Genomic DNA, 27016 nt, shown 5'->3' on the forward strand with positions numbered 1-27016 from the left:
TAAACCGAAACCTTTTATTAGCAAAACATAAATTACCCCCAAAACCCTGAATAACGCAGCAGCCAAAATGTGAGCGGCCCATCGTGTCTCCAACTCCCAGCATGCATCTGTTAACATCACCAAGACCGTGTGCCTTTGGAAACGCGAGGTCTGGCCAGTTCGTTAGCAAGGCAGCCAGGGTGCCAAGAGCCTCTCCAGGGATTATTTGTACCCCTCTTTTTTTTTTTTGCCGCCGATTAAAGACCCGGCCTCCCTGGAGATGAGTGATCTAATGACAGTGACACATGTAACCCCGTGACTGCCCAATGATCTTGCCACCAGCACATGGGGCCTAGCACCCTACGGGCGCCAAGACGTAGTCGTTACGTCAAGTGCCACCAACAGGGCAGGTATTAGGGATACCCCTGCTTCAGCACAGGTGGCTCAGTCGAGCCACCTGTACTGAAGCAGGGATATCCTTAAAACCTGACCGTTTGGTGGCCTTAGAGGACTGGAGCGGCCCACCCCTGTTCTAGATTACACCGCCAACAGGCCTGGTATGAGGGATATACCTACTTCAGCACAGGTGGCCCCATCAGTGGCTCAGTCAAGGACAAGCACCGGTGCTGAAGCAGGGATATCCCTAATCCCTGACCTGTTGGTAGCCCTTGAGGACTGGAGTTGGCCACCCCTGGGATTTCAGCAAGATCACGTTGTAAGGAGCGCTGGACACGGACGACCCCTATACCGTTCAGTAACGATCATGTGATCTCACCAAGTAGCAGTAACATGACGGCGTGCCACGGCCCCTTCAGCACGGCGCCAAGCAGGTTCGAAAAACAATGTTAAGGATTTAAAGATACTTCTAAAAGCTTCAGATTTTGGTTAAAAAGGCCTCAACCACCCGAGGTGACCCCTTAAAAACATGTCACTGTAAGTACGTGAGGACTAGGAGAGACCATGTCAACATTTCCAGGATAAACGTTATAAAGGAATCCCAAAGCCAGCCCACCAAATGTATCAGTGTCAATAGTTTCACTCGTTCCCACGTGGCACCGACCCTTTAATTCCAGTGGTAACCCCCTTGCCCATAACCCCTCTCCCACATAACCCTAGGATGACCCAGCCCCCTCACAAAGGCGGGACTCCGCGCAGCCGACGGATCAAGTTGGCTATCTTCTTGGCCAGCCCTCCCCCTTCTCCGTCGTCCACGTGGAAGGTCCTGGTCAGAAGGTTGTACAAGGAGCCGTAGCCCACGGCCACCACGGTGCAGGTCAGGCAGATGACGTTGTACGGCATGCTGAAGTCCGGGGTGGGCAGGTTGACCAGCAGGGGCTCGGTGTACAGGCGCACAAAGTAACTGGAGCCGTCGGCGGAGGGGAACCTACGGAGAAGGCGAAGCAAGGTCAGGAGGAGACGCGGAGGGGAACCTACAGAGAGGGCGAAGCAAGGTCAGGAGGAGACGCGGAGGGGAACCTACAGAGAGGGCGAAGCAAGGTCAGGAGGAGACGCGGAGGGGAACCTACAGAGAGGTCAAAGCAAGGTCAGGAGGAGACGCGGAGGGGAACCTACAGAGAGGGCGAAGCAAGGTCAGGAGGAGACGTGGAGGGGAACCTACAGAGAGGGCGACGCAAGGTCAGGAGGAGACGTGGAGGGGAACCTACAGAGGGTGAAGCAAGGTCAGGAGGAGACGCGGAGGGGAACCTACAGAGAGGGCGAAGCAAGGTCAGGAGGAGACGCGGAGGGGAACCTACAGAGAGGGCGAAGCAAGGTCAGGAGACACGGAGGGGAACCTACAGAGGGCGAAGCAAGGTCAGGAGGAGACGCGGAGGGGAACCTACAGAGGGCGAAGCAAGGTCAGGAGGAGACGCGGAGGGGAACCTACAGAGGGCAAAGCAAGGTCAGAAGGAGACGCGGAGGGGAACCTACAGAGGGCGAAGCAAGGTCAGGAGGAGACGCGGAGGGGAACCTACAGAGGGCGAAGCAAGGTCAGGAGGAGACGCGGAGGGGAACCTAGAGAGAGGGCGAAGCAAGGTCAGGAGGAGACGTGGAGGGGAACTTACAGAGCGCGAAGCAAGGTCAGGAGGAGACGCGGAGGGGAACTTACAGAGCGCGAAGCAAGGTCAGGAGGAGACGCGGAGGGGAACCTACAGAGGGCGAAGCAAGGTCAGGAGGAGACGCGGAGGGGAACCTACAGAGGGCGAAGTAAGGTCAGGAGGAGTCACGGAGGGGAACCTAGAGAGAGGGCGAAGCAAGGTCAGGAGGAGACGCGGAGGGGAACCTACAGAGGGCGAAGCAAGGTCAGGAGGAGACGCGGAGGGGAACCTACAGAGAGGTCAAAGCAAGGTCAGGAGGAGACGCGGAGGGGAACTTACAGAGTGCGAAGCAAGGTCAGGAGACGCGGAGGGGAACCTACAGAGCGCGAAGCAAGGTCAGGAGGAGACGCGGAGGGGAACCTAGAGAGAGGGCGAAGCAAGGTCAGGAGGAGACGCGGAGGGGAACCTACAGAGGGTGAAGCAAGGTCAGGAGGAGACGCGGAGGGGAACCTACAGAGGGCGAAGCAAGGTCAGGAGGAGACATGGAGGGGAACCTACAGAGGGTGAAGCAAGGTCAGGAGGAGACATGGAGGGGAACCTACAGAGGGCGAAGCAAGGTCAGGAGGAGATGCGAGGGGAACCTACAGAGGGTGAAGCAAGGTCAGGAGGAGACGCGGGGGGGAACCTACAGAGAGGGCGAAGCAAGGTCAGGAGGGGACGCGGAGGGGAACCTACAGAGAGGGCGAAGCAAGGTCAGGAGGGGACGCGGAGGGGAACCTACAGAGGGCGAAGCAAGGTCAGGAGGAGACGCAAGGGGAACCTACAGAGAGGTCAAAGCAAGGTCAGGAGGAGACGCGGAGGGGAACCTACAGAGGGCGAAGCAAGGTCAGGAGGAGACATGGAGGGGAACCTACAGAGAAGTCAAAGCAAGGTCAGGAGGAGACGCGGAGGGGAACCTACAGAGGGCGAAGCAAGGTCAGGAGGAGACGCGAGGGGAACCTACAGAGAGGTCAAAGCAAGGTCAGGAGGAGACGCGGAGGGGAACCTACAGAGGGCGAAGCAAGGTCAGGAGGGGACGCGGAGGGGAACCTACAGAGGGTGAAGCAAGGTCAGGAGGGGACGCAGAGAGGAACCTACAGAGGGCAAAGCAAGGTCAGGAGGAGACGCGGAGGGGAACCTACAGAGGGTGAAGCAAGGTCAGGAGGGAATATTGGGGGGGGGGAACTGACAGGGGGCAAAGCAAGGTCAGGAGGGGACGCGGAGGGGAACCTACAGAGGGTGAAGCAAGGTCAGGAGGGGACGCAGAGAGGAACCTACAGAGGGCAAAGCAAGGTCAGGAGGAGACGCGGAGGGGAACCTACAGAGGGTGAAGCAAGGTCAGGAGGGAATATTGGGGGGGGGAACTGACAGGGGGCAAAGCAAGGTCAGGAGGGAATATTGGGGTGGAGGGGGAAAAAGAGAAAGAGGAGAAGGTTTCCGCGCGTTCTGCAGCCGCATGACCCCAGCTTTAGGCCTCGTCCAGGGTGGCGCTGAGCAGACACTCACTCTTGCGCTGGCCGCGATGAAACACATTGCTGCAATATGTGAGGTCAGCGTGAGCGAGCGCATGCGCGGCACTTACCTGCTTGGCGAGACAACCAAATTTCATTTGGCTGCTTGCTGATGCGCCACGTGAGCGGCTCGCCCAATGAGGGCGAACCAGCTCCGGGTTGTAATGGCCGTGGCCCCGACACGCCCCCTCGAGCGCGCAACTGGCTGGCCAGGTAACGTCCAGTGCCTGATGTCGGGGGGGGGGGGCATTTCACTGTACACTGCGCTCATTGGACTGTGGTATTTTGATGCTACCACATACCACTGTCAGCCTGTTTGATTGTATAGATTTCTTGCAAATGCAGAGTATCCAATGTATCCAGGGCTCTCCAATCAACAGTTACATTATCCGAGCTACACTGTAGCCTAGTTTTTGGAGACTATCTGAATTTTATCTGCGTTGCTTACAAGGAGTATTTGTTTTTGTCACCTCTCATTATTAGAGTGGTAATACTAGGAGTTTGGCAATAATTAGCCCCTAGTATTCACTCTATCAGGCTGCATCCAGTGTACCCGATTGATATATTGTTCTTATACCATCACCTATCAGCAAGGGCTTTTAACAACTACTCCCTTAGCTGTTGGTCTTTGCAGCCTGGGTTGTACATCTTTTTGAGTGACTAATTCTATCAGGGGTGGTTTGGGAGGTGTGAGTATATATATATAATATATATATATATATAATATATATATATATATATATATATATATATATATATATCATACATTACATACATTACATACACATACCACACCTTTCCTTTATCTCTATATATACTCACCACCCTGAGGCACCGTCTGTATCAGGACAAGTTTATTGTAAGGTGCCAGTCCCTTATAGTTCCTTCATTTACCACCCCTATCAGTCTGTTATCTGATTGGAGGTGGTTCATTTAATACTTTTTTTTTAAACTATTAGTGTTGTGTGTTTGTTTTTAGAGTGTAACTCACTCATTATCTCATACATCAATAAAGGTTACGTTTTATTCTGATTATACTATTCTTTTTTGAGTGCGAGTTGTATAGGTGTCTTTTTTCACTTGTTTAGGCAAGTGTAATTTTCTGTCCAGTATTCTTTACCCCTGGCACCAATATATAGACTGTAGCAAGAGTTATCCTTTCCTCCTTCCCCCAGTTTCCCCATTCTCATCTGCCCGCTTACATGCCCCTTGCCGGCAGCTGATTTTGCCCGTGTGTGCGCGCGCTCACCCCCGTACTGGCATTAACTAGCCAGCGTGGCAAACTCACAGTGTGGTGAAGAGAGGGGCGCCCTCCAGCTCGTCCGTCTTCATGTTGATGACGCTGGGGATCCGGACACTCAGCGCAGAAGGGCTGGACGCGGAAGGAGAAGGATCATTAAGTATTGGGAGGCACGCGGCACGCACGCGCATGAAAGAGAAATACGTCAGTGCGCCCGTGCCCTAAAATAACTAGGATATAAACTCCAATGCTATGGACAACCACAATGCGTCTAATACCCCTTTAACCTTTACCGTGCCACGCGCATCGCGGCACTCCCTCGTTTTCCTGTGGCAGGCCGAAACGGAAATCTAGCACCATCAACGTCCGTTTCCGGCGTCTGGGGGCGCCAGCTACATCCGTGATCACTCATGGCACGGAAGTGGCGGAGGTCCGGCCACACCCAACTCCCGGCATGGCAAAAGGTTAAATAGGTTACCGCCGTCTGCCCATTGTGGTGCCCGGTTGGACAACCTTTTAAAAATCGGCAAGCCTGCCCCCAAATCAAATGGCGATAAACACACAATGTATGAATGAGACCCCTCTCCCAGAATCCTCTGCATGTCTCAATCCTCACTATTAGCTACTCCCTCCCAAGTGAGGGCAGTGACATCAGCCTGGCACGAAATGCTTCACCCAACTACAACCGCCATGTTGTTCTAAGACAGCAGAGGACTTTTAGAGGGCAACCCACCTGACGTAGAAGCCGTGGTTGGGGTCGGGGGGGTACTCTGTCCATTTCAGCAGCGCCCTCTCAAACTGGATGCTGATCTTGGTGATGGAGTTGGGGGGCAGCTGTATCAGCATCTCTAGCAGGTGGGGGCGCCTACGATCCTTCGCGGGCTCGTAATGGATGTAACCTACAAAACGAACAAGACGTCTCAGTCAAATATACAGATTTACGGCAACATGGAGCACAGCCGCCTCGTTAAAACCCTCCATAGCTTCTAGTTCCTGGAGGACAGAAGTGTGATGGAGCCCACTGGTGAGAGCGGTACCAAGTTTACATCTGGATTGGCCAACTCCAGTCCTCAAGGGCCACCGGCAGATCAGGCTTCTCAGTCAACTGAGCCACCTGTGCTGAAGCAGGGATATCCTGAAAGCCTGATCTGTTGGTGGCCCTTAAGGACTGGAGTTGGCCACCCCTGGAGTAGGTTGACCTGCCTCCGGCCACAAAGAGGGGTTAAGACGGACAAGCCCGTGGCCCAGTGGCTGGCCTTTGTTGTGGGCGTCACTTACTGGGCTTGTTCTCCTTGCCCTTGGTGGTGATGGTCAGCGTGTGGACGTACAGACGGAGGTACCAGGGCACCGTCTCCATCAGCATCACCGGGAAGGCCCGGTACGGGTGGCTGTTGAACACCAGGGTGTTGATCTCGCCCGCCTGCAGCCCGTAGCCGCTCACGTAGCGCTCGGCGTGGAAGACGGGAGGCCGCGGCTGGCCTGGGAGGGGGGGGGGAACAGGAACATTGTGTAACAAGAGTACAGATGTGTAGCGACACAACGGACAATAGGAAGGAGGTCCTGTTCCCAGGAGCTAACAATCAATCAATATACCTTTAAGGTTTGACACCTTATTTTTCCTCTATGTATGTCTCTAATTTTCATTGTTTTTAGTTTTATTTTTCACATTTTTATTTCCTTTACTTTTTTTAAGCCATTTTGCGGCACTTTTTTTATTCTTCCTATTCACATTTTTTTCAGACAATTAGTTTTGTGTTTTAATTCTTGTTTTTCCCTTTTTTATTCCTATTAGTTTGTTTTCTTGGCATTTTTTTTTTAATTCAAAAAGTATTATTATTTACCTCCCAAACAAACAAAATAAAATACAAATATAACCTTAGCCCCAAAGAGCTCACACTCTAATTTTGGCACCCAATAAAGGTGGAGATAAAGTGACCAGGAGATCTGATGCTGGGAACCGGTGCACCCCCGGCCAATGGTTGCCAGCTCCCCCTCCAATGGTTGCCAGCTCCCGTCCTCGAGAACTCCCAACAGGTCACATGTTAACCCTTTGAGCCCCGGAGGGATTGCGGGGCCAGAGCAACCCGGGCCCACCGATCACGTGACCACCTGGGGATCGTTCCCCGTCACCGATGACGGGACGGAAAAGGTGTCGCCGCCCCCCTTCCGTCGGCCATCAGTGCGTTCCTAGGGAGCGAGTAGCTGCCACCTCATGGGGTACCCGGGGCGCCAGAACCCATAATGTAGTAGCTACACCCCGGAGCACTCAAAGGGTGAAAGATATCCCGGCTTCAGCACTGGTGGTTCGGTCAACACAACAGCCACCTGTGCTGAAGCCGGGACATCCTCAGACTTGGCGGCTGTTCATCAGGACTGGGGTTGGGGACCAGGTGGTCCAGTTGCTGATGTCAACAGCCCTTACCTGAATCAAGAGACCCCTTCCACTTAAGGGCCACTAAGGGTTAAGGATATCCCTGCGCCAGTCAACGCACCAGTGCTGAAGCAGGGACATCCTTAGACCTGTTGGGGGTTCTGCAGGACTGCCCCGAGCCATTATGCCATCCCAGTGTGTTTATCAGGAGAGGGCCCAGTTGCTGATAACAGCCCTTACCTGAATCGGGAGACCCCTTCCACTTAAGGGCCACGTTGAGGTTCCGAGAGACGTTGAAGAGTTCTGGTTCTAGAAGGTCATACACGGCGTACACTTTACGGTCCCCGTTAATGGCGACCTGGCTTTCCAGAGGCGTGAAAGGGGAAACTTCCACGAGATCTACCTCCTGGGGGTAAAGACAGAAGAGTTCTTAGAACACTGCAGCGGTGGCCATCTTTAAAAAGCCCGGGAGGGAAAAATCATGGGGACTGGCACTCGGGGGCACAGGATATAGTCACTACGCCATGGGGACTGGCACTAGGGGGGGCACAGGATATAGTCACTACGTCATGGGGACTGGCACTAGGGGGGGCACAGGATATAGTCACTACGTCATGGGGACTGGCACAGGATATAGTCACTACACCATGGGGACTGGCACTCGGGGGCACAGGATATAGTCACTACACCATGGGGACTGGCACTCGGGGGCACAGGATATAGTCACTACGCCATGGGGACTGGCACTCGGGGGCACAGGATATAGTCACTACGTCACGGGGACTGGCACTGCGGGGGACCAGGATATAGTCACTACGCCATGGGGACTGGCAGTCCGGGGGCACAGGATATAGTCACTACATCATGGGGACTGGCACAGGATATAGTCACTACGTCATGGGGACTGGCACTAGGGGGGCACAGGATATAGTCACTACGCCATGGGGACTGGCACTCGGGGGACCAGGATATAGTCACTACGCCATGGGGACTGGCAGTCCGGGGGCACAGGATATAGTCACTACATCATGGGGACTGGCACAGGATATAGTCACTACGTCATGGGGACTGGCACTCTAGGGTATCAGGATATAGTCACTACGCCATGGGGACTGGCACAGGATATAGTCACTACGCCATGGGGACTGGCACAGGATATAGTCACTACGTCATGGGGACTGGCACTCGGGGGCACAGGATATAGTCACTACGCCATGGGGACTGGCACTCGGGGGACCAGGATATAGTCACTACGTCATGGGGACTGGCACTCGGGGGACCAGGATATAGTCACTACGTCATGGGGACTGGCACTAGGGGGGGCGCAGGATATATTCACTACGCCATGGGGACTGGCACTAGGGGGGGCACAGGATATAGTCACTAAGCCATGGGGACTGGCACTCGGGGGACCAGGATATAGTCACTACGTCATGGGGACTGGCACTAGGGGGGCGCAGGATATATTCACTACGCCATGGGGACTGGCACTAGGGGGGGCACAGGATATAGTCACTACGCCATGGGGACTGGCACAGGATATAGTCACTACGTCATGGGGACTGGCACTAGGGGGGGCACAGGATATAGTCACTACGTCATGGGGACTGGCACAGGATATAGTCACTACGCCATGGGGACTGGCACAGGATATAGTCACTACGTCATGGGGACTGGCACAGGATATAGTCACTACGTCATGGGGACTGGCACTAGGGGGGGCACAGGATATAGTCACTACGCCATGGGGACTGGCACTCGGGGGCACAGGATATAGTCACTGCGTCATGGGGACTGGCACAGGATATAGTCACTACGCCATGGGGACTGGCACAGGATATAGTCACTACGTCATGGGGACTGGCACTCGGGGGCACAGGATATAGTCACTACGCCATGGGGACTGGCACAGGATATAGTCACTACGCCATGGGGACTGGCACAGGATATAGTCACTACGCCATGGGGACTGGCACTCGGGGGACCAGGATATAGTCACTACGTCATGGGGACTGGCACTCGGGGGACCAGGATATAGTCACTACGTCATGGGGACTGGCACTAGGGGGGCGCAGGATATATTCACTACGCCATGGGGACTGGCACTAGGGGGGGCACAGGATATAGTCACTACGCCATGGGGACTGGCACAGGATATAGTCACTACGTCATGGGGACTGGCACTAGGGGGGGCACAGGATATAGTCACTACGTCATGGGGACTGGCACAGGATATAGTCACTACGCCATGGGGACTGGCACAGGATATAGTCACTACGTCATGGGGACTGGCACAGGATATAGTCACTACGTCATGGGGACTGGCACTAGGGGGGGCACAGGATATAGTCACTACGCCATGGGGACTGGCACTCGGGGGCACAGGATATAGTCACTGCGTCATGGGGACTGGCACAGGATATAGTCACTACGCCATGGGGACTGGCACAGGATATAGTCACTACGTCATGGGGACTGGCACTCGGGGGCACAGGATATAGTCACTACGCCATGGGGACTGGCACAGGATATAGTCACTACGCCATGGGGACTGGCACAGGATATAGTCACTACGCCATGGGGACTGGCACAGGATATAGTCACTACGCCATGGGGACTGGCACAGGATATAGTCACTACGTCATGGGGACTGGCACTAGGGGGGCACAGGATATAGTCACTACGCCATGGGGACTGGCACTCGGGGGACCAGGATATAGTCACTACGCCATGGGGACTGGCAGTCCGGGGGCACAGGATATAGTCACTACATCATGGGGACTGGCACAGGATATAGTCACTACGTCATGGGGACTGGCACTCTAGGGTATCAGGATATAGTCACTACGCCATGGGGACTGGCACAGGATATAGTCACTACGCCATGGGGACTGGCACAGGATATAGTCACTACGTCATGGGGACTGGCACTCGGGGGCACAGGATATAGTCACTACGCCATGGGGACTGGCACTCGGGGGACCAGGATATAGTCACTACGTCATGGGGACTGGCACTCGGGGGACCAGGATATAGTCACTACGTCATGGGGACTGGCACTAGGGGGGGCGCAGGATATATTCACTACGCCATGGGGACTGGCACTAGGGGGGGCACAGGATATCGTCACTACGCCATGGGGACTGGCACTCGGGGGACCAGGATATAGTCACTACGTCATGGGGACTGGCACTAGGGGGGCGCAGGATATATTCACTACGCCATGGGGACTGGCACTAGGGGGGGCACAGGATATAGTCACTACGCCATGGGGACTGGCACAGGATATAGTCACTACGTCATGGGGACTGGCACTAGGGGGGGCACAGGATATAGTCACTACGTCATGGGGACTGGCACAGGATATAGTCACTACGCCATGGGGACTGGCACAGGATATAGTCACTACGTCATGGGGACTGGCACAGGATATAGTCACTACGTCATGGGGACTGGCACTAGGGGGGGCACAGGATATAGTCACTACGCCATGGGGACTGGCACTCGGGGGCACAGGATATAGTCACTGCGTCATGGGGACTGGCACAGGATATAGTCACTACGCCATGGGGACTGGCACAGGATATAGTCACTACGTCATGGGGACTGGCACTCGGGGGCACAGGATATAGTCACTACGCCATGGGGACTGGCACAGGATATAGTCACTACGCCATGGGGACTGGCACAGGATATAGTCACTACGCCATGGGGACTGGCACTCGGGGGCACAGGATATAGTCACTACGCCATGGGGACTGGCACAGGATATAGTCACTACGTCATGGGGACTGGCACAGGATATAGTCACTACGCCATGGGGACTGGCACAGGATATAGTCACTACGTCATGGGGACTGGCACAGGATATAGTCACTACGTCATGGGGACTGGCACTAGGGGGGGCACAGGATATAGTCACTACGCCATGGGGACTGGCACTCGGGGGCACAGGATATAGTCACTACGTCATGGGGACTGGCACAGGATATAGTCACTACGCCATGGGGACTGGCACAGGATATAGTCACTACGTCATGGGGACTGGCACTCGGGGGCACAGGATATAGTCACTACGCCATGGGGACTGGCACAGGATATAGTCACTACGCCATGGGGACTGGCACAGGATATAGTCACTACGCCATGGGGACTGGCACTCGGGGGCACAGGATATAGTCACTACGCCATGGGGACTGGCACTCGGGGGCACAGGATATAGTCACTACGCCATGGGGACTGGCACTCGGGGGCACAGGATATAGTCACTACGCCATGGGGACTGGCAGTCCGGGGGCACGGGATATAGTCACTACGTCATGGGGACTGGCACTCGGGGGCACAGGATATAGTCACTACGTCATGGGGACTTGCACAGGATATAGTCACTACGTCATGGGGACTGGCACAGGATATAGTCACTACGCCATGGGGACTGGCACAGGATATAGTCACTACGTCATGGGGACTGGCACTCGGGGGCACAGGATATAGTCACTACGTCATGGGGACTGGCACTCGGGGGCACAGGATATAGTCACTACGTCATGGGGACTGGCACTCGGGGGCACAGGATATAGTCACTACGCCATGGGGACTGGCACAGGATATAGTCACTACACCATGGGGACTGGCACAGGATATAGTCACTACACCATGGGGACTGGCACAGGATATAGTCACTGCGTCATGGGGACTGGCACAGGATATAGTCACTACGCTATGGGGACTGGCACTCGGGGGCACAGGATATAGTCACTACGTCAGGGGGACTGGCACTAGGGGGGCACAGGATATAGTCACTACGTCAGGGGGACTGGCACAGGATATAGTCACTACGCTATGGGGACTGGCACTAGGGGGGGCACAGGATATAGTCACTACGTCATGGGGACTGGCACTCAGGGGCACAGGATACCGTCACTACGTCATGGGGACTGGCACAGGATATAGTCACTACGTCATGGGGACTGGCACAGGATACCGTCACTACGTCATGGGGACTGGCACAGGATATAGTCACTACGCCATGGGGACTGGCACTAGGGGGGGCACAGGATATAGTCACTACGTCAGGGGGACTGGCACTAGGGGGGCACAGGATATAGTCACTACGTCAGGGGGACTGGCACAGGATATAGTCACTACGCTATGGGGACTGGCACTAGGGGGGGCACAGGATATAGTCACTACGTCATGGGGACTGGCACTCGGGGGCACAGGATACCGTCACTACGTCATGGGGACTGGCACTCGGGGGAACAGGATATAGTCACTACGTCATGGGGACTGGCACTAGGGGGGCACAGGATATAGTCACTACGTCAGGGGGACTGGCACAGGATATAGTCACTACGCTATGGGGACTGGCACTCAGGGGCACAGGATACCGTCACTACGTCATGGGGACTGGCACAGGATATAGTCACTACGCCATGGGGACTGGCACTCGGGGGCACAGGATATAGTCACTACGCCATGGGGACTGGCACTCGGGGGCACAGGATATAGTCACTACGTCATGGGGACTGGCAGAGGATATAGTCACTACGTCATGGGGACTGGCACAGGATATAGTCACTACGCCATGGGGACTGGCACTCGGGGGCACAGGATATAGTCACTACGTCATGGGGACTGGCAGAGGATATAGTCACTACGTCATGGGGACTGGCACAGGATATAGTCACTACGTCATGGGGACTGGCACTCGGGAGCCCAGGATATAGTCACTATGTCATGGGGACTGGCACTCGGGGGGGGGGGGGGGGGCAGGATATAGTCACTACGCCATGGGGACTGGCACTCGGGGGCACAGGATATAGTCACTACGTCATGGGGACTGGCCCAGGATATGGTCACTACGCCATGGGGACTGGCACTCGGGGGCACAGGATATAGTCACTACGCCATGGGGACTGGCACTCGGGGGCACAGGATATAGTCACTACGCCATGGGGACTGGCACTCGGGGGCCCAGGATATAGTCACTACGTCATGGGGACTGGCAGTCCGGGGGCACGGGATATATTCACTACGCCATGGGGACTGGCACTCGGGGGCACAGGATATAGTCACTACGTCATGGGGACTGGCACTCGGGGGCACAGGATATAGTCACTACGTCATGGGGACTGGCACTCGGGGGTCCCAGGATATAGTCACTACGCCATGGGGACTGGCACTCGGGGGCCCAGGATATAGCCACTACGTCATGGGGACTGGCACTCGGGCGTCCCAGGATATAGTCACTACGCCATGCCAAGGGATGGCATTGTTTTTAGCTTAGACGGTGCCCTGCGCTCCCACGGGAGAGCAGGACGTGATCAAACCAGTAAGGATACGGCCGGCGTTCCCGCCTCTTTCAATTCCTCCAAAATGGCCTCCGCGGTCACGTAACAGCACTGTGCGTGAGGGGCACCTCCACCGCTCAAAGGGTTAATGCCATGCTAAAACAAGAAGCCGGTGCGTGGCTGGCATGGGCGGCCGCCAAGGAGGGGCAGTTCCATGCAAGGGGGCAACAACGAGAGTTATTTAACCCACGTCGCTAGAAAGATCAGATTCCCCTTAAAGCCGCAGCCTGACACAGACCGGAGACTGCAACGCTTCGCTTTTCTCCGGGAACGCGGCATTCCAGCCGCTCCGAAACTAGAACAAACGGCTTCATCGTTACTTTGCCAACACAGAACAGAACACAAACACCGGACTGACCGGTACCGCCAAACATTAGATCAAGGCGGTAAAAACCCGCCAAAGCAAAAAAGATAGTTAAAAAAAAACGTGATTTTCAAATATATTTTGTTTCTCTATAAAGGCGGCTGTCATATTCATCGCCTTAAATTATTCAGTCGTGTTAACAATACAGCAACCGGGGGGTTAATGCGCATTTTAAAATACCTATTTTTCTATGCGAAGTAAACCGGGATTAAACCGGCCCGTTTATGTGGTCAATGAACCAGTGAATAGGCAGACATGCTTGATGGGTAAAGATGCCGGGTGCACCAGAGAATAACCTGGTTTGATGGGTAAAGATGCCGGGTGTACCAGAGATTAACCTGGTTTGATGGGTAAAGATGCCGGGTGTACCAGAGATTAACCTGGTTTGATGGGTAAAGATGCCGGGTGTACCAGAGATTAACCTGGTTTGATGGGTAAAGATGCCGGGTGTACCAGAGATTAACCTGGTTTGATGGGTAAAGATGCCGGGTGTACCAGAGATTAACCTGGTTTGATGGGTAAAGATGCCGGGTGTACCAGAAATTAACCTGGTTTGTCATTTATGGGCCAATAAAAACGATCTGTTTGTATCATGGATGTCTGATGACCGTATGCAAAAATACCAGAGACCAATAAACAGTCAGTTCTTGGGTCACATCGGTCCTGGAAAGGACTGACCCTTTAACAAAACCACACCCCTGCCGCGTGTCCTACGCGGGAACGCACGTGGGATCTCTCACCTTGTCGCCGCCCGAGGTGTCCACGTAGATTTGGCTCCGCGTCGCCAGGGGACAAGGCTCGGTCACCGTGCGAGAAAACATCTTAAACAGCGACCAGTCTGCGAGACGGGGGAAAAAAAATAAAAAAAAAATTGGTAAGGGCCACATTTTCTAAGCGGCGCGACGCCAACGCACCATCTAGCTGCGCGAAGACCCCACCCAGCACGTGATCGACCTCCCGCTATAACACGGCTTCGCAAATATGGCTCTAAACTTTTAGCTTCTCGCCTAAAAACAAACCCCGGGGCCGGCGAATCCGCACGGAGCAGGAACATTATATGAGCATTAAGGCCCCTTAACCGTTTCATGTGAAGCATCGGGAAAGACAACCAGCTCCATTCAGATACCACCCCCCTACACCCTTTTTGTTGCATGTATAAGAAGCAGGGGTCTCTGGACATAAGGGTCGCTGGACATAAGGGTCGCTGGAGCAGGACCTGATAATAAGGGTCTCTGGACATAAGGGTCTCTGGAGCAGGACCTGATAAGGGTCTCTGGATATAAGGGTCTCTGGAGCAGGACCTGATAATTTCAGCTCCGGGGACCTCCTATTCCCAGAGATACTTATTGGAAACGGTGCTCCTATGGAGATTTAAAACTCCCAGGACAATAAGATGAGACACACGACGCTGCATGTTCCTATTGGCCAGCTTGACGTGAGAGTTCAAAGCGTCCATTTTGTTTCCCCAGGAAGGGACAGTACGGGCAACACTTGCCCATGCTATGTAAGGCGGGATCTGCGGAGCTGAAATGAGAGGGGGATCAGCTCCGGGGACCACATCTGTCACCTATGCATGTGGTGAGTAATGGGACCTGCTCCTGTAACTGCAGCTGTATAAAAAGCGGATCGCCCCACGCGTGTACTTGTAGTTACCTCTCTTTCCCTGAGCGCTGGCATATAAGTCGAACACCACGACCAGGACCTGTCTCAATTCCCAGGAGACGCTAGAACAGGCGGCGTTCTGAAAATACAAAAAGGTGTATGTAGGTAGGCGAGGGTGGGGGGCTGTGGGTGTGTGTGTGTGTGTGTGTACCACAGTAGTGGCCAACAAGTCCTCAAAAGCCACCAACAGATCAGGTTCTCAAGATATCCCCGCTTCAGCAAAAAGGTGGCTCAATCAGTCTTCGACTAAGCCACCTGTGCTGAAGCAGGGATATCCTGACAACCTGACCTGCTGGTGGCCCTTGAGGACTGGAGTTGGCCGCCCCTGCTTTACCCATACCCAAGGATTCAGGCAAAGACGACGCAGCACATTGCATGTGTATTGAATATTCACATAGACCACCGTTTCTGTGCCCAAAACCAGTCCATCAGGACTATTGTCCTGCGAGATCTGGCGGCCATACGGAATTCCCACAAAAACGGCAAGAAACCGGTAAGTATCTCGGTCACTGGAGCGTAAAAATCAAAGCAGTTCAGCTCCGGAGGAAAAATCACCGGCCAAATGTGGTCACGCCACGAGCGGACCGGATCGCCGCTTTAAACCCGGCTCACGCACACCCCGAGCGGACCGGATCGCCGCTTTAAACCCGGCTCACGCACACCCCGAGCGGACCGGATAGCCGCTTTAAACCCGGCTCACGCACACCCCGAGCGGACCGGATAACCGCTTTAAACCCGGCTCACGTACAGTGGTGTGAAAAAGAAAGTACACCCTCTTTGAATTCTATGGTTTTACATATCAGGACATAATAACAATCACATGTTCCTTAGCAGGTCTTAAAATTAGGTAAATACAACCTCAGATGAACAACAGCACATGACATATTACACCGTGCCATGATTTATTTAACAAAAATAAAGCCAAAATGCAAAAGCTATGTGTGAAAAACTAAGTACACCCTTACTGCTTCCATAGGAATTAAGATGCTAAGTAGCAGACAGGTGCTGCTAATCAAATGCCCGTGATTAATTGATCATCAGCAAGTGTGACCACCTCTATAAAAGCCGAAGTTGTAGCAGTTTGCTGGTCTGGAGCATTCAGGTGTGTTAACACAATGCCAAGGAGGAAAGACATCAGCAATGATCTTAGAGAAGCAATTGTTGCTGCCCATCAATCTGGGAAGGGTTATAAGGCCATTTCCAAACAATTTAAAGTCCATCATTCTACAGTGAGAAAGATTATTCAAAAGTGGAAAACATTCAAGACAGTTGCCAATCTTTCCAGGCGTGGACGTCCCAGCAAATTCACCCCAAGGTCAGATCGTACAATGCTCAGAGAAATTGCAAAAAAAAAAAAAAAACAAGAGTTACATCTCAGACTCTACAGGCCTCAGTTAGCATGTTAAATGTTAAAGTTCATGACAGTACAATTAGAAAAAGACTGAACAAGTATGGTTTGTTTGGAAGGGTTGCCAGGAGAAAGCCTCTTCTCTAAAAAGAACATGGCAGCACGGCTTAGGTTTGCAAAGTTGCATCTTAACAAACCACAAGACTTCTGGAACAATGTCCTTTGGACAGATGAGACCAAAGTGGAGATGTTTGGCCATAATGCACAGCGCCACGTTTGGCGAAAACCAAACACAGCATATCAGCACAAACACCTCACACCAACTGTCAAGCACGGTGGTGGAGGGGTGATGATTTGGGCTTGTTTTGCAGCCACAGGACCTGGGAACCTTGCAGTCATTGAGTCGACCATGAACTCCTCTGTATACCAGAGTATTCTAGAGTCAAATGTGGGGCCATCTGTCTGACAGCTATAGCTTGGCCGAAATTGGGTCATGCATCAGGACAATGATCCCAAGCACACCAGCAAATCTACAACAGAATGGCTGAAAAAGAAAAGAATCAAGGTGTTGCAATGGCCCAGTCATAGTCCAGACCTCAACCCGATTGAAATGCTGTGGCGGGACCTTAAGAGAGCTGTGCATAAACAAATACCCACAAACCTCAATGAACTGAAGCAACGTTGTAAAGAAGAGTGGGCCAAAATTCCTCCACAACGATGTGAGAGACTGATAAAGTCATACAGAAAACGATTACTTCAAGTTATTGCTGCAAAAGGTGGTTCTACAAGCTATTGAATCATAAGGTATACTTAGTTTGTCACACATGGCTTCTCCATTTTGGCTTTATTTGTGTTAAATAAACCATGACACGGTGTAGTATGTCATGTGTTGTTGTTCATCTGAGGTTGTATTTACCTAATTTTAAGACCTGCTAATGAACAGATTATTATTATTATGTCCTGATATGTAAAACCATAGAATTCAAAGAGGGTGTACTTTCTTTTTCACACCACTGTACACCCCGAGCGGATAGGATCGCCGCTTTAAACCCGGCCCCTCCCGGGAGAGATGGGTTTCTGCTCAACGTACTGAATTGTTGTGCTCATTAGCACTGCTTACCCTGCAAATGGGTCGGATATGCACAGACTGCGAGTGGTAACTGCTGTGAAACAGGCGTTCTGCCTTTAATAACGAAGCCAGGCCCGCCTGTGCAAACACACCAAATCAGAGAGCGGTTATAGGGAGCGGTTATATGGGGTAATAGGAGGAGTTATAGGGAGCGGTTAAATGGGGTAATAGGGGGAGGTATAGGGAGCGGTTATATGGGGTAATAGGAGGAGTTATAAGGAGCGGTTATATGGGGTAATATGAGGAGTTATAGGGAGCTGTTATATGGGGTAATAGGAGGCGTTATAGGGAGCGGTTATATGGGATAATAGGAGGAGTTATAGGGAGCGGTTATATGGGATAATAGGAGGAGTTATAGGGAGCTGTTATATGGGGTAATAGGAGGCGTTATAGGGAGCGGTTATATGGGATAATAGGAGGAGTTATAGGGAGAGGTTATATGGGGTAATAGGAGGAGTTATAGGGAGAGGTTATATGGGGTAATAGGAGGAGTTATAGGGAGGGGTTATATGGGGTAATAGGAGGAGTTATAGGGAGGGCTTATATGGGGTAATAGGAGGAGTTATAGGGAGCGGTTATATGGGGTAATAGGAGGAGTTATATGGGGTAATAGGAGGAGTTATAGGGAGGGGTTATATGGGGTAATAGGAGGAGTTATAGGGAGGGGTTATATGGGGTAATAGGAGGAGTTATAGGGAGGGGGTAAATTGGGTAATAGGAGGAGTTATAGGGAGGGGTTATATGGGGTAATTGGAGGAGTTATAGGGAGGGGTTATATGGGGTAATAGGAGGAGTCATAGGGAGGGGTTATATGGGGTAATAGGAGGAGTCATAGGGAGGGGTTATATGGGGTAATAGGAGGAGTCATAGGGAGGGGTTATATGGGGTAATAGGAGTTATAGGGAGCAGTTATATGTGGTAATAGGGCAAGTTATAGGGAGCGGTTATATGGGGTAATAGGGCAAGTTATAGGGAGCGGTTATATGGGGTAATAGGGCAAGTTATAGGGAGCGGTTATATGGGGTAATAGGAGGCGTTATAAGGAGCGGTTATATGGGGTAATAGGAGGCGGTTATATGGGGTAATAGGAGGAGTTATATGGGGTAATAGGAGGAGTTATAGGGAGAGGTTATATGGGGTAATAGGAGTTATAGGGAGAGGTTATATGGGGTAATAGGAGTTATAGGGAGCTGTTATATGGGGTAAGAGAAGGAGTTATAGGGAGAGGTTATATGGAGCTATAGGGAGCGGTTATATGGGGTAATAGGAGTTATAGGGAGCGGTTATATGGGGTAAGAGAAGGAGTTATAGGGAGAGGTTATATGGGGTAATAGGAGTTATAGGGAGCGGTTATATGGGGTAAGAGAAGGAGTTATAGGGAGAGGTTATAGGACCTTGGATCCGCAGGGTAGCAGTTTCTTCCATGGCGTCAGGTTTTCCGTGCACACGAACTCTCTGGGCAGGATGGCGTATCTCAGCAGGTGATGATCCGAAACTATGGGACGTGCAGAACAAATTATAGTCTACCAGGCTAAACAAACCTACTTTTCTTCACTAATTAACACGCACAAGTCTAACCCACGCCGACTCTTCTGTCCCACTCCCTACTCAGACCACCCTCGGCTGCCTGTTCTTCTTCCTCCATCTCACCTCAGGACTTTGCTGACTATTTCAAGGAAAAGGAGGAATCCATACATCAGAACATCCCCTCTGTTTCCTCCTCCCATCCTACACCTCGTCCCAACTCTCCTCCTGCCTTACTTGACTCTTTTTCCGCTGTCACAGGAGACGTCGCTGCTGATCTCCTCTTCTTCTACCACCTGCCCTTTTTTTGTTGCTATGCTTTACATAGTTTTAACTTGGTATGCGTGAGCATTTTGGGACAGCTTCTAAGTTTGTAGTGGGAACCATCTGGGGAACCTGGATAATTGTACAAAATCGTTTTAGGTGACATTACGGGGAGGAGTGAGGGAAACTACAGGCCTGTCCCCAGCAAAGGCACATAATTGGTCCCAAGGGGCTACAGGCTCAGGGAACCCATCTTCAACTGCATTGCTGACCTTCTACTGTACTCATCACCTGGCGGCTGTTCCGGGACGGGGGATAGGGGTGGAGGGGAAGAACGAAAGAAGAAAGAACAGAACAAGAAGACTAACTGTGTCTTCAAGGACACAGACATGGTTGGGAGTAGATGGTCTGTCTACCCAAGCTCCAACCCCGAAGCTTCATTGGGCCCTGGACTAATTGTATAGATGAGGCTAAACTTTATTGATAGCGTGGGTGTAAACTTCACTAGTAAGCCATTAGTAACCTTATATTAACTTGAACCCGAAATCCTAAGATAATATATTGTAATACTTCTGCATTTACTCTCGCAAAACCCAACTTTCGGTTACAACCTCAAACGAACTAAAACCAGAAAACATAAATTTGACATTTCAGCATATAGTACTTTTACGAATGATCTTTTTATACTAAATCTTCATGACTCTCCAGATCAGGAGACCCCCCAACCCCCAGTTTTGGGCGCTCAGCCTTACTCCGCTCTAAACAAGGTTCCGATCTGTCCAGGGGACCTCACGTAGATCTTGATTCACAGGTAATGGGGGTCATAAAATCACAAGTCTCGGAGTGCTGTAACAGCTGTGACGAACTAAAGACCCAGCTGTTCAATGCTTTTACTTCTCATACTGCCGTAAGCCTCCATTTGTGAGCTTTTTATTGATAAATCTTGTCATTTTGATCTGCACCATGGCTGTTTTCTCTTTTCCTTGAGATTGCTGACCCATATACCACACCTCCAGACTGGGATGAAATTTAGTTCCAGATTGGCACAAATGCTCCTTTTTCTACTTTGTGAGTAGGAATTTGTAAGCACATTCTTATCACATTTACTGTATTACACTATCAACATTTCTTCTTTTTTGGGCACTCGGCGACGCTCCCCTGGATTTCCATCAACAGTGCATCTCCTAGACTTTTGAAACAGTCTTTTCTACAGGGTCGAGTGATAAGTGGTTTTGCCTTTATTTTCACTTATTTATTTGTTATATTCACTGTTCACTGTTACTTACACACATTGTATGTTTAATATATATATATATATATATATATATATATATATATATATATATATATATATATATATATATATATATATAATTTGTCACATCACTTTTTGGGTGTAGTAGAGCGCCATCTAGCGTTCTTTATATTGTCTGATGGGTGGGGGGTAAGGACCCCATTCCGGTATCCGGACCGGCTGCTTAGCTCGGGCTTTGGTTCCCTTGGCGGGTGGCTGTTTAGGCTGGACCACTCTAACCAGTCTGGGAGTGCTCCCCGGTAAGGAAAGGTATTAAAGAAGGTAAGTAAATCATCTTTCGTGGAGAGGGGCTCGATCTCCACGCCTGGTTCAGAGTCGGGATGTTCCCGAGGGGGGACGTCCTCCGCCTGTCGCGAGGTAAGCCAGCCATGTTTTTGAAAGTAATCTCGCAACTCACTCTGGTTCTTTTGTTTGATGGTTCTAAGAGCTTTCGAAGCCGTGGTAACGAGGTCTTGTGTTATGTTCTGAGGGTTAGTCGGAGTAGTCTTGCTGTCATAAGCTTAGATTGAAGCCCGGGGCACTACGGAGCACGAGTTTCGAGCCACCATCTTAGAACGCGCTATGCGTCCCTGTGCAGAGGACGCTCTTTCTGAGAGACACACATTCCCCTTTGGGGCATTGGCAATAGGCTGTAACCTTATGTCGCATTAACTTACACCGAGATAAGTGGGGTTGGCGATGTTGGGGTGAGGGGACAGTCAGCTCAGGATACTGCAGTGTCTGGGAGTAGCTTACAGTGTGATTTTCTACCTGCCCAGGGGCTCACGGCAGCCATCTTGGGGAATGGGATCCTCTCGTGTGGACTTGCATTCGCCTTCGTTGTATGCATCAACTGGAGAAATCTCCACGGGGTCCCCTCCACCCAGCGGAGGCTCCCGTCTGTCGGCTTTGTGTGCAGGGGGGAGAGGGAGAAGTGGGTAATCGCTCATCGGCGATGCCGCACTGTGGTGCCGGCTCCAGATGGCCGCCCCTCCTTGCTCCCGGTCGTCTCGCGGCGCACCCGCCAGCGCCGATGCGGGACTCCTGCCAAGTAGCTCCCCCCACCTGCCCTTTTGATCCCCTTCCCTCCCATCTCCTAAAGCCTCTTGCTCCTACTATAATCCCTACTCACACATAATTTTAGCTCCTCCTTGAAACATGCAACAGTCATACCATTACTCAAAAACACCAAGCTTGACCCTACCTGTCTTTCTAACTATTGACCTGTCTCCCTCCTGCCTTTTGTCTCTAAACTCCTTGAATGTCTTGTATTCTCTCGCTTGCTCCATTTTCTCAAAACCTATTCTCTCCTAGACCCTCTACAATCTGGCTTCCGCACTGCTCACTCCACTGAAACAGCCCTCACTAAAATAACTAATAACCTCCATGCTGCCAAAGACAAAAGGTCATTGCACTCCGCTCATATTACTCGACCTCTCTGCAGCATTTAATGCTGTGGACCACCCTCTTCACATTCTCTATATTCATAAAGCTCTATCCTGGATCTCCTCCAACCTCTCCCATTGTACGTTCAGTGTCTCTTCTGCTAACACCTTCTCCTCCTCCATAGATCTGTGGGGTTGCCGCAGGGTTCTGTTCTGGGACCTCTTTTTTTTATCTACACTCTCTCTAGGTGACCTAAATCACATCTCTTGGGTTCAAATATCACCTCTATGCTGACAACACACATTTACTTTTCAACCCCTACCCTTACACCTGCTGTACAGACCAAAGTTTCTGAATGTCTCTATGATATTACACTATATCATCCTGGATGGCCCTCCGCTGACAAACTTAACATGGCAAAAACTGAGCTCCTCATACTGGCTCCCAAACCTGGCCCTACTACCTCCTTCCACATTACTGTTGCAAGTACCATCATTCACCCAGTAGCCCAAGCACGCTGCATAGGGGTCACACTCTACTCCTGTGTCACATTCAAAAAAAGGTAGCTAAATCCTATCGTTTTTTCCTCCGTAATATTATAACGATTCGCCCTTTCCTCTGTTGCTCGACTGATAAAACTCTGACTCTGGCCCTCATTCTCTTCCGTCCCGATTACTGTAAACTCCTGCTGTCCGGCCTTCCTGCCTCTCACCTGTCTCCCTTACAATCTATCCTAGTGGACAGCAGCACTACTGAAGCACGCATGCGCAGTCGGATCGTCACGACGACCGAGGACGTCTTACCCTGTCAGCTGTAACACAACAGCTGAGATGGTCTCAGATTGTTTACCTGCTTGACGGCCGATTCAAAATGGCCGCCCGCTGTTGATTGGAGACACCAAAAAGGAATATTTCGCGGGCTTTGTGATTTTTTAATTGTTTTGGTGATGGCTGCACTGGGGATTTAGTATAAAGTCACTCATGGCTCTGGCTTAATTGCACAACCCCCTAAAGAAGATCCCTCTGCGGGATCGAAACGTCGGTTTCTGTGTCTGTTCTAATACACTTTTTGAACACTTATCATCTACAGAGTGCTGGCTCTTCCTTGCCGTTCTTCCGGATGGCAACGTATTGTCTACATACATACATACATACCTCAGAAGGGAATCTCCCCCTCCCCCCACCCATCAGTTTCCACCCCCCTACCTGCCGACTACACAAACGTGCATCAAAGGTTAACCGCTTGAATGCCTGAGTGGTTCAAAGGGTTGATATTTGATGTAAGGGACGGGATGAAAACCGCGAGGCCTCTCCCTGCACTCACCATTGGCCAGCCCCAGCGGCTTGAAAGATGCGGTTGGAGTGACGGTGTTTGTCGAATCGATGAAGTTCAGCGACGCGCAGAATATTCCCGACAGGACGTTACTTAACTCCTTCCACGTTTTATCCACACTAACAAACGCAAAAAGAGCCAAGTGCGTTAGAACTGGCGACAGGCAGAGACCAGCAAGAGTAGCGCTCGCTTTAATTATATGAAAGCTGCAATTAACGAATGTGAAAAACGCATTGAGAGTTCAAGGTGCAATCCAACGTACAAAAACTAAACGTGAAACCATTTCGAAATCTAATCTACGTCCTTAAACTAGTCTAACCACGCTAAAAGTAAAGATTTGTTTTTATGGTTTCTCTGAAAAAGAAATGACAAATTTGCATTGTTAGATGCCTTTGAATGGGGGGAAAGCGTTTGCCAATCAAGTGCTCTCTTTACCCTCCTCACTCCCCCCCCACCCCCGTCCTTATCAGAGATCCAATAAAGATAACTGGGGTAGAGAGAAGTGCATTTCTTGTGTGTCAACTGTTGAATACACAGGGACACACAATCCCTCCCAAGTCTCAGCTCCAGGTGTTTACAAACTATATTTTTTAAAGGATTTAAAAATACTTATTTGTCAGTTTTGTGTAAAAGAGGCATAAAATCACCCAGGTGTGATCTCTTAACCATGTCACTGCCATTAGTACACTGTGGCCCTAGGAGGGACTGCCCCCTTAACCATGTCACTGCCATTCGTATGTTGTGGCCCTAGGAGGGACTGACCCCTTAACCATGTCACTGCCATTAGTACACTATGGCCCTAGGAGGGACTGACCCCTTAAACATGTCACTGTCACCTTTAACAAAATGAAAGATAAAACTGCCCCTTTACGTTTTCATTTGGTACTCACTCTGTGACCGAGTCCTGGAACCAGACCCAGAGTTCGGCTCCAGACGGGGCCTGCAGGAGAGGCTGTCCCCAGGTCTTTGTGCGCCAGAACCCCTGAGTGAAGGACAGGTGCAGCTCCTGAACGGAGTATTTAGAGATGACCTGCCCCAGCACCTTGGGGAAGATGGTGTAGTGCGACACTGCAGAACGGAAAATAAACAACTCTCAGAGAATGCTCAGTAATGATCGGTGAGGAGTCAAAAGCAAGGACACCAATATTATTTTATTATGCAGCGCGGTCTGTGCATATTAGAGTGTCTCTCTCCCAAACATATAGGCTGAAGGAGCGGCTCAGTGAAGCTTGATTACAATGCCCTTGACCTTAAAGCAGGGGAACCTGACTCAAATCCCGGTGTCACCTCCTTGTGACCTTGGGAAAGTCACTATCTCCCTGTGCCTCAGGCACCAAAAAACATAGATTGTAAGCTCCACGGGGCAGGGACCTGTTCCTGCAAAAAAATCTATTTACAGAGCTGCGTGGACTGTCAGACTTATATAAGAGCAAATATAATACAGTATACACACACACACACACACACACACACACACACACACACACACACACACACACACAGGATAGAGAGAAAATAATCTAGAGCAGGGGTGCCAACCTTGGGGGGTTGGATTTTATAAGGGAGGGGGGGGGGGCACGGCAGTTGCAGAGGCCCCGCACTCTCCCCCAAGGCATTTCAATTAAATGCCGGTGGAGGCGTGAGGACTCTGCAACTTCTCTTACCTGCTCTCAGGTGACGCGTCGCAATGACAACGGGGTCAAATGACAATGCGACGTCACATGACGCCGCCAAGATGTATGGAGGAGGGCGCTCTAGAGCACGGGTGCACAAACTTTTCAGTCCGCACCCCCTACCTGCCCAGCTTCGGGACATGTGACGCAACGTTACAATGGCCCAGCGCCGGGTTGCCAAGGAGACGCGTCGCTGGAAACCAAAAGGAATTTACAGAGACCTAACGCAGTCCCCTGGCACTTAATTTAAATGCCTTCGGAGAAGCGCAGGGCCACTGTAACCGCCCCCCCCCCCCCCCTCCTCAGAAAAATCCCACGCCCCCTCCCTCCCCCCCCAGTTTGCGCTCCCCTCCTCTAAAGACAATGCTTGTATGAACACACGTAGAAATATTAGATATTATTATTATAGAGAGAATACAAAACATCAGCGTCCCCCCCAACCTTTATTACATTGTGCTCCCCTGCTATAAAATATCAGCCCCCTGAACCTCTAATGAATAAATCTTATCGCTGACCCCTCAGACTGTCGCTAACAGACTGTGTGAGCGATCCCAGGCAGTGTAGTGTCCTGAGCTCGCGGGGGGAACACACGCTTAATAATCCCCCCAAACTGCCCCTCAGTGTGTGCAGGCAGCATGGGGGGTATCGCTGTCACTCACTGCGGGAGCTTCCAAAGTCACGTCCCACAATGCCTTGCTGCTGTGGATGCAATGCATTGTGGCAAGCGATTTTGGAAGCCCTTGCTGTAAGTGACAGTGATCCCCCTACACCAAGGTGCAGTTTGGGGTCTTACCAAGTGCACAGTCCCAACAGAGAAAGAATATAATGTAGTACATACAGAGATTAGATGTTATGTGGATTGTATGATACTTCTTTTTATTGTCCTGCACTGACCGTGTGCTTAACATTTTGCAGGCACAACCTGCCCTGGAGAGCTCAATCTATTTCCTGATGCCCGAGGCCCCTGGGAGAGATGGGGCTGAAGGGTGCGGCTCAGGTACAATTGCGCTCTTTGTGACCTTGGGCAAATCACTTTACCTCACTGTGCCTCAGGCACCAAAGACATTGACTGTAAGCTCCGCGGGGCAGGGGACGCGCCTGGAAAAATGATATGTACATCTCCGCTTACACTGTCAGCGCTATACAGGTGGGGAAACCCAATATTTAGAGGCAGACTATTCTATATACAGAGAGAGGTTATATGAATGTGGTTATTCAAGGTATCTCGGGCCTCTCCCGCTCTGGGCCTCCACATCCCCGGCCTCGCCTAGCAACCCGTGCCCGGGATCCTCTCACCCTTCTCCCGCCGCAGGTCGGAGTCCAGTCGGGTCCGGAACTGGAAGGTGGCGGCGATGTCCCCGGAGCGCAGCGGGGTGAGGAGCAGCTCCTCCTTGAAGGGGTCACCGGCCGGCGGCGGCCCTGCGGCCTCCCCGGCCACGAGCAGAGCACACAGCAGCCACACCGCTACCTCCATCAGGGCCCTAGCAACGCTTCCGGGTAGCAATGGATTC

At 51.6% G+C, this 27016-nt stretch overlaps 1 protein-coding gene across 1 annotated transcript; it reads right to left on the reverse strand.

Annotated features, from left to right (window-relative positions):
• On the reverse strand, positions 1-27016 carry PIGT (phosphatidylinositol glycan anchor biosynthesis class T). The gene is made up of 12 exons (XM_075571915.1): positions 26802-27016; positions 24723-24900; positions 23824-23951; positions 19427-19527; positions 18024-18110; positions 15547-15634; positions 14634-14731; positions 7417-7582; positions 6084-6284; positions 5539-5704; positions 4854-4937; positions 1-1363 (listed from the first exon to the last, which is right to left on the reverse strand). Exons 1-12 carry the CDS (start codon positions 26977-26979, stop codon positions 1111-1113), a joined length of 1728 nt encoding a protein of 575 aa, XP_075428030.1. The 5' UTR covers positions 26980-27016; the 3' UTR covers positions 1-1110.

This window comes from Ascaphus truei, chromosome 15, assembly GCF_040206685.1.
Source record: "Ascaphus truei isolate aAscTru1 chromosome 15, aAscTru1.hap1, whole genome shotgun sequence".
Lineage (NCBI taxonomy): Eukaryota > Metazoa > Chordata > Amphibia > Anura > Ascaphidae > Ascaphus > Ascaphus truei.

Bases quoted from the DNA above. Each gene is read 5' to 3' on its own strand.
- PIGT (XM_075571915.1), bottom strand. From the start codon at position 26,979: ATGGAGGTAGCGGTGTGGCTGCTGTGTGCTCTGCTCGTGGCCGGGGAG. The intron at 24,901-26,801 runs GTGAGAGGATCC...TCCGTTCTGCAG, and splicing joins CGACCTGCGGCGGGAGAAGG to TGTCGCACTACACCATCTTC. The intron at 7,583-14,633 runs GTGAGAGATCCC...CTTTACCCCCAG, and splicing joins ACACCTCGGGCGGCGACAAG to GAGGTAGATCTCGTGGAAGT.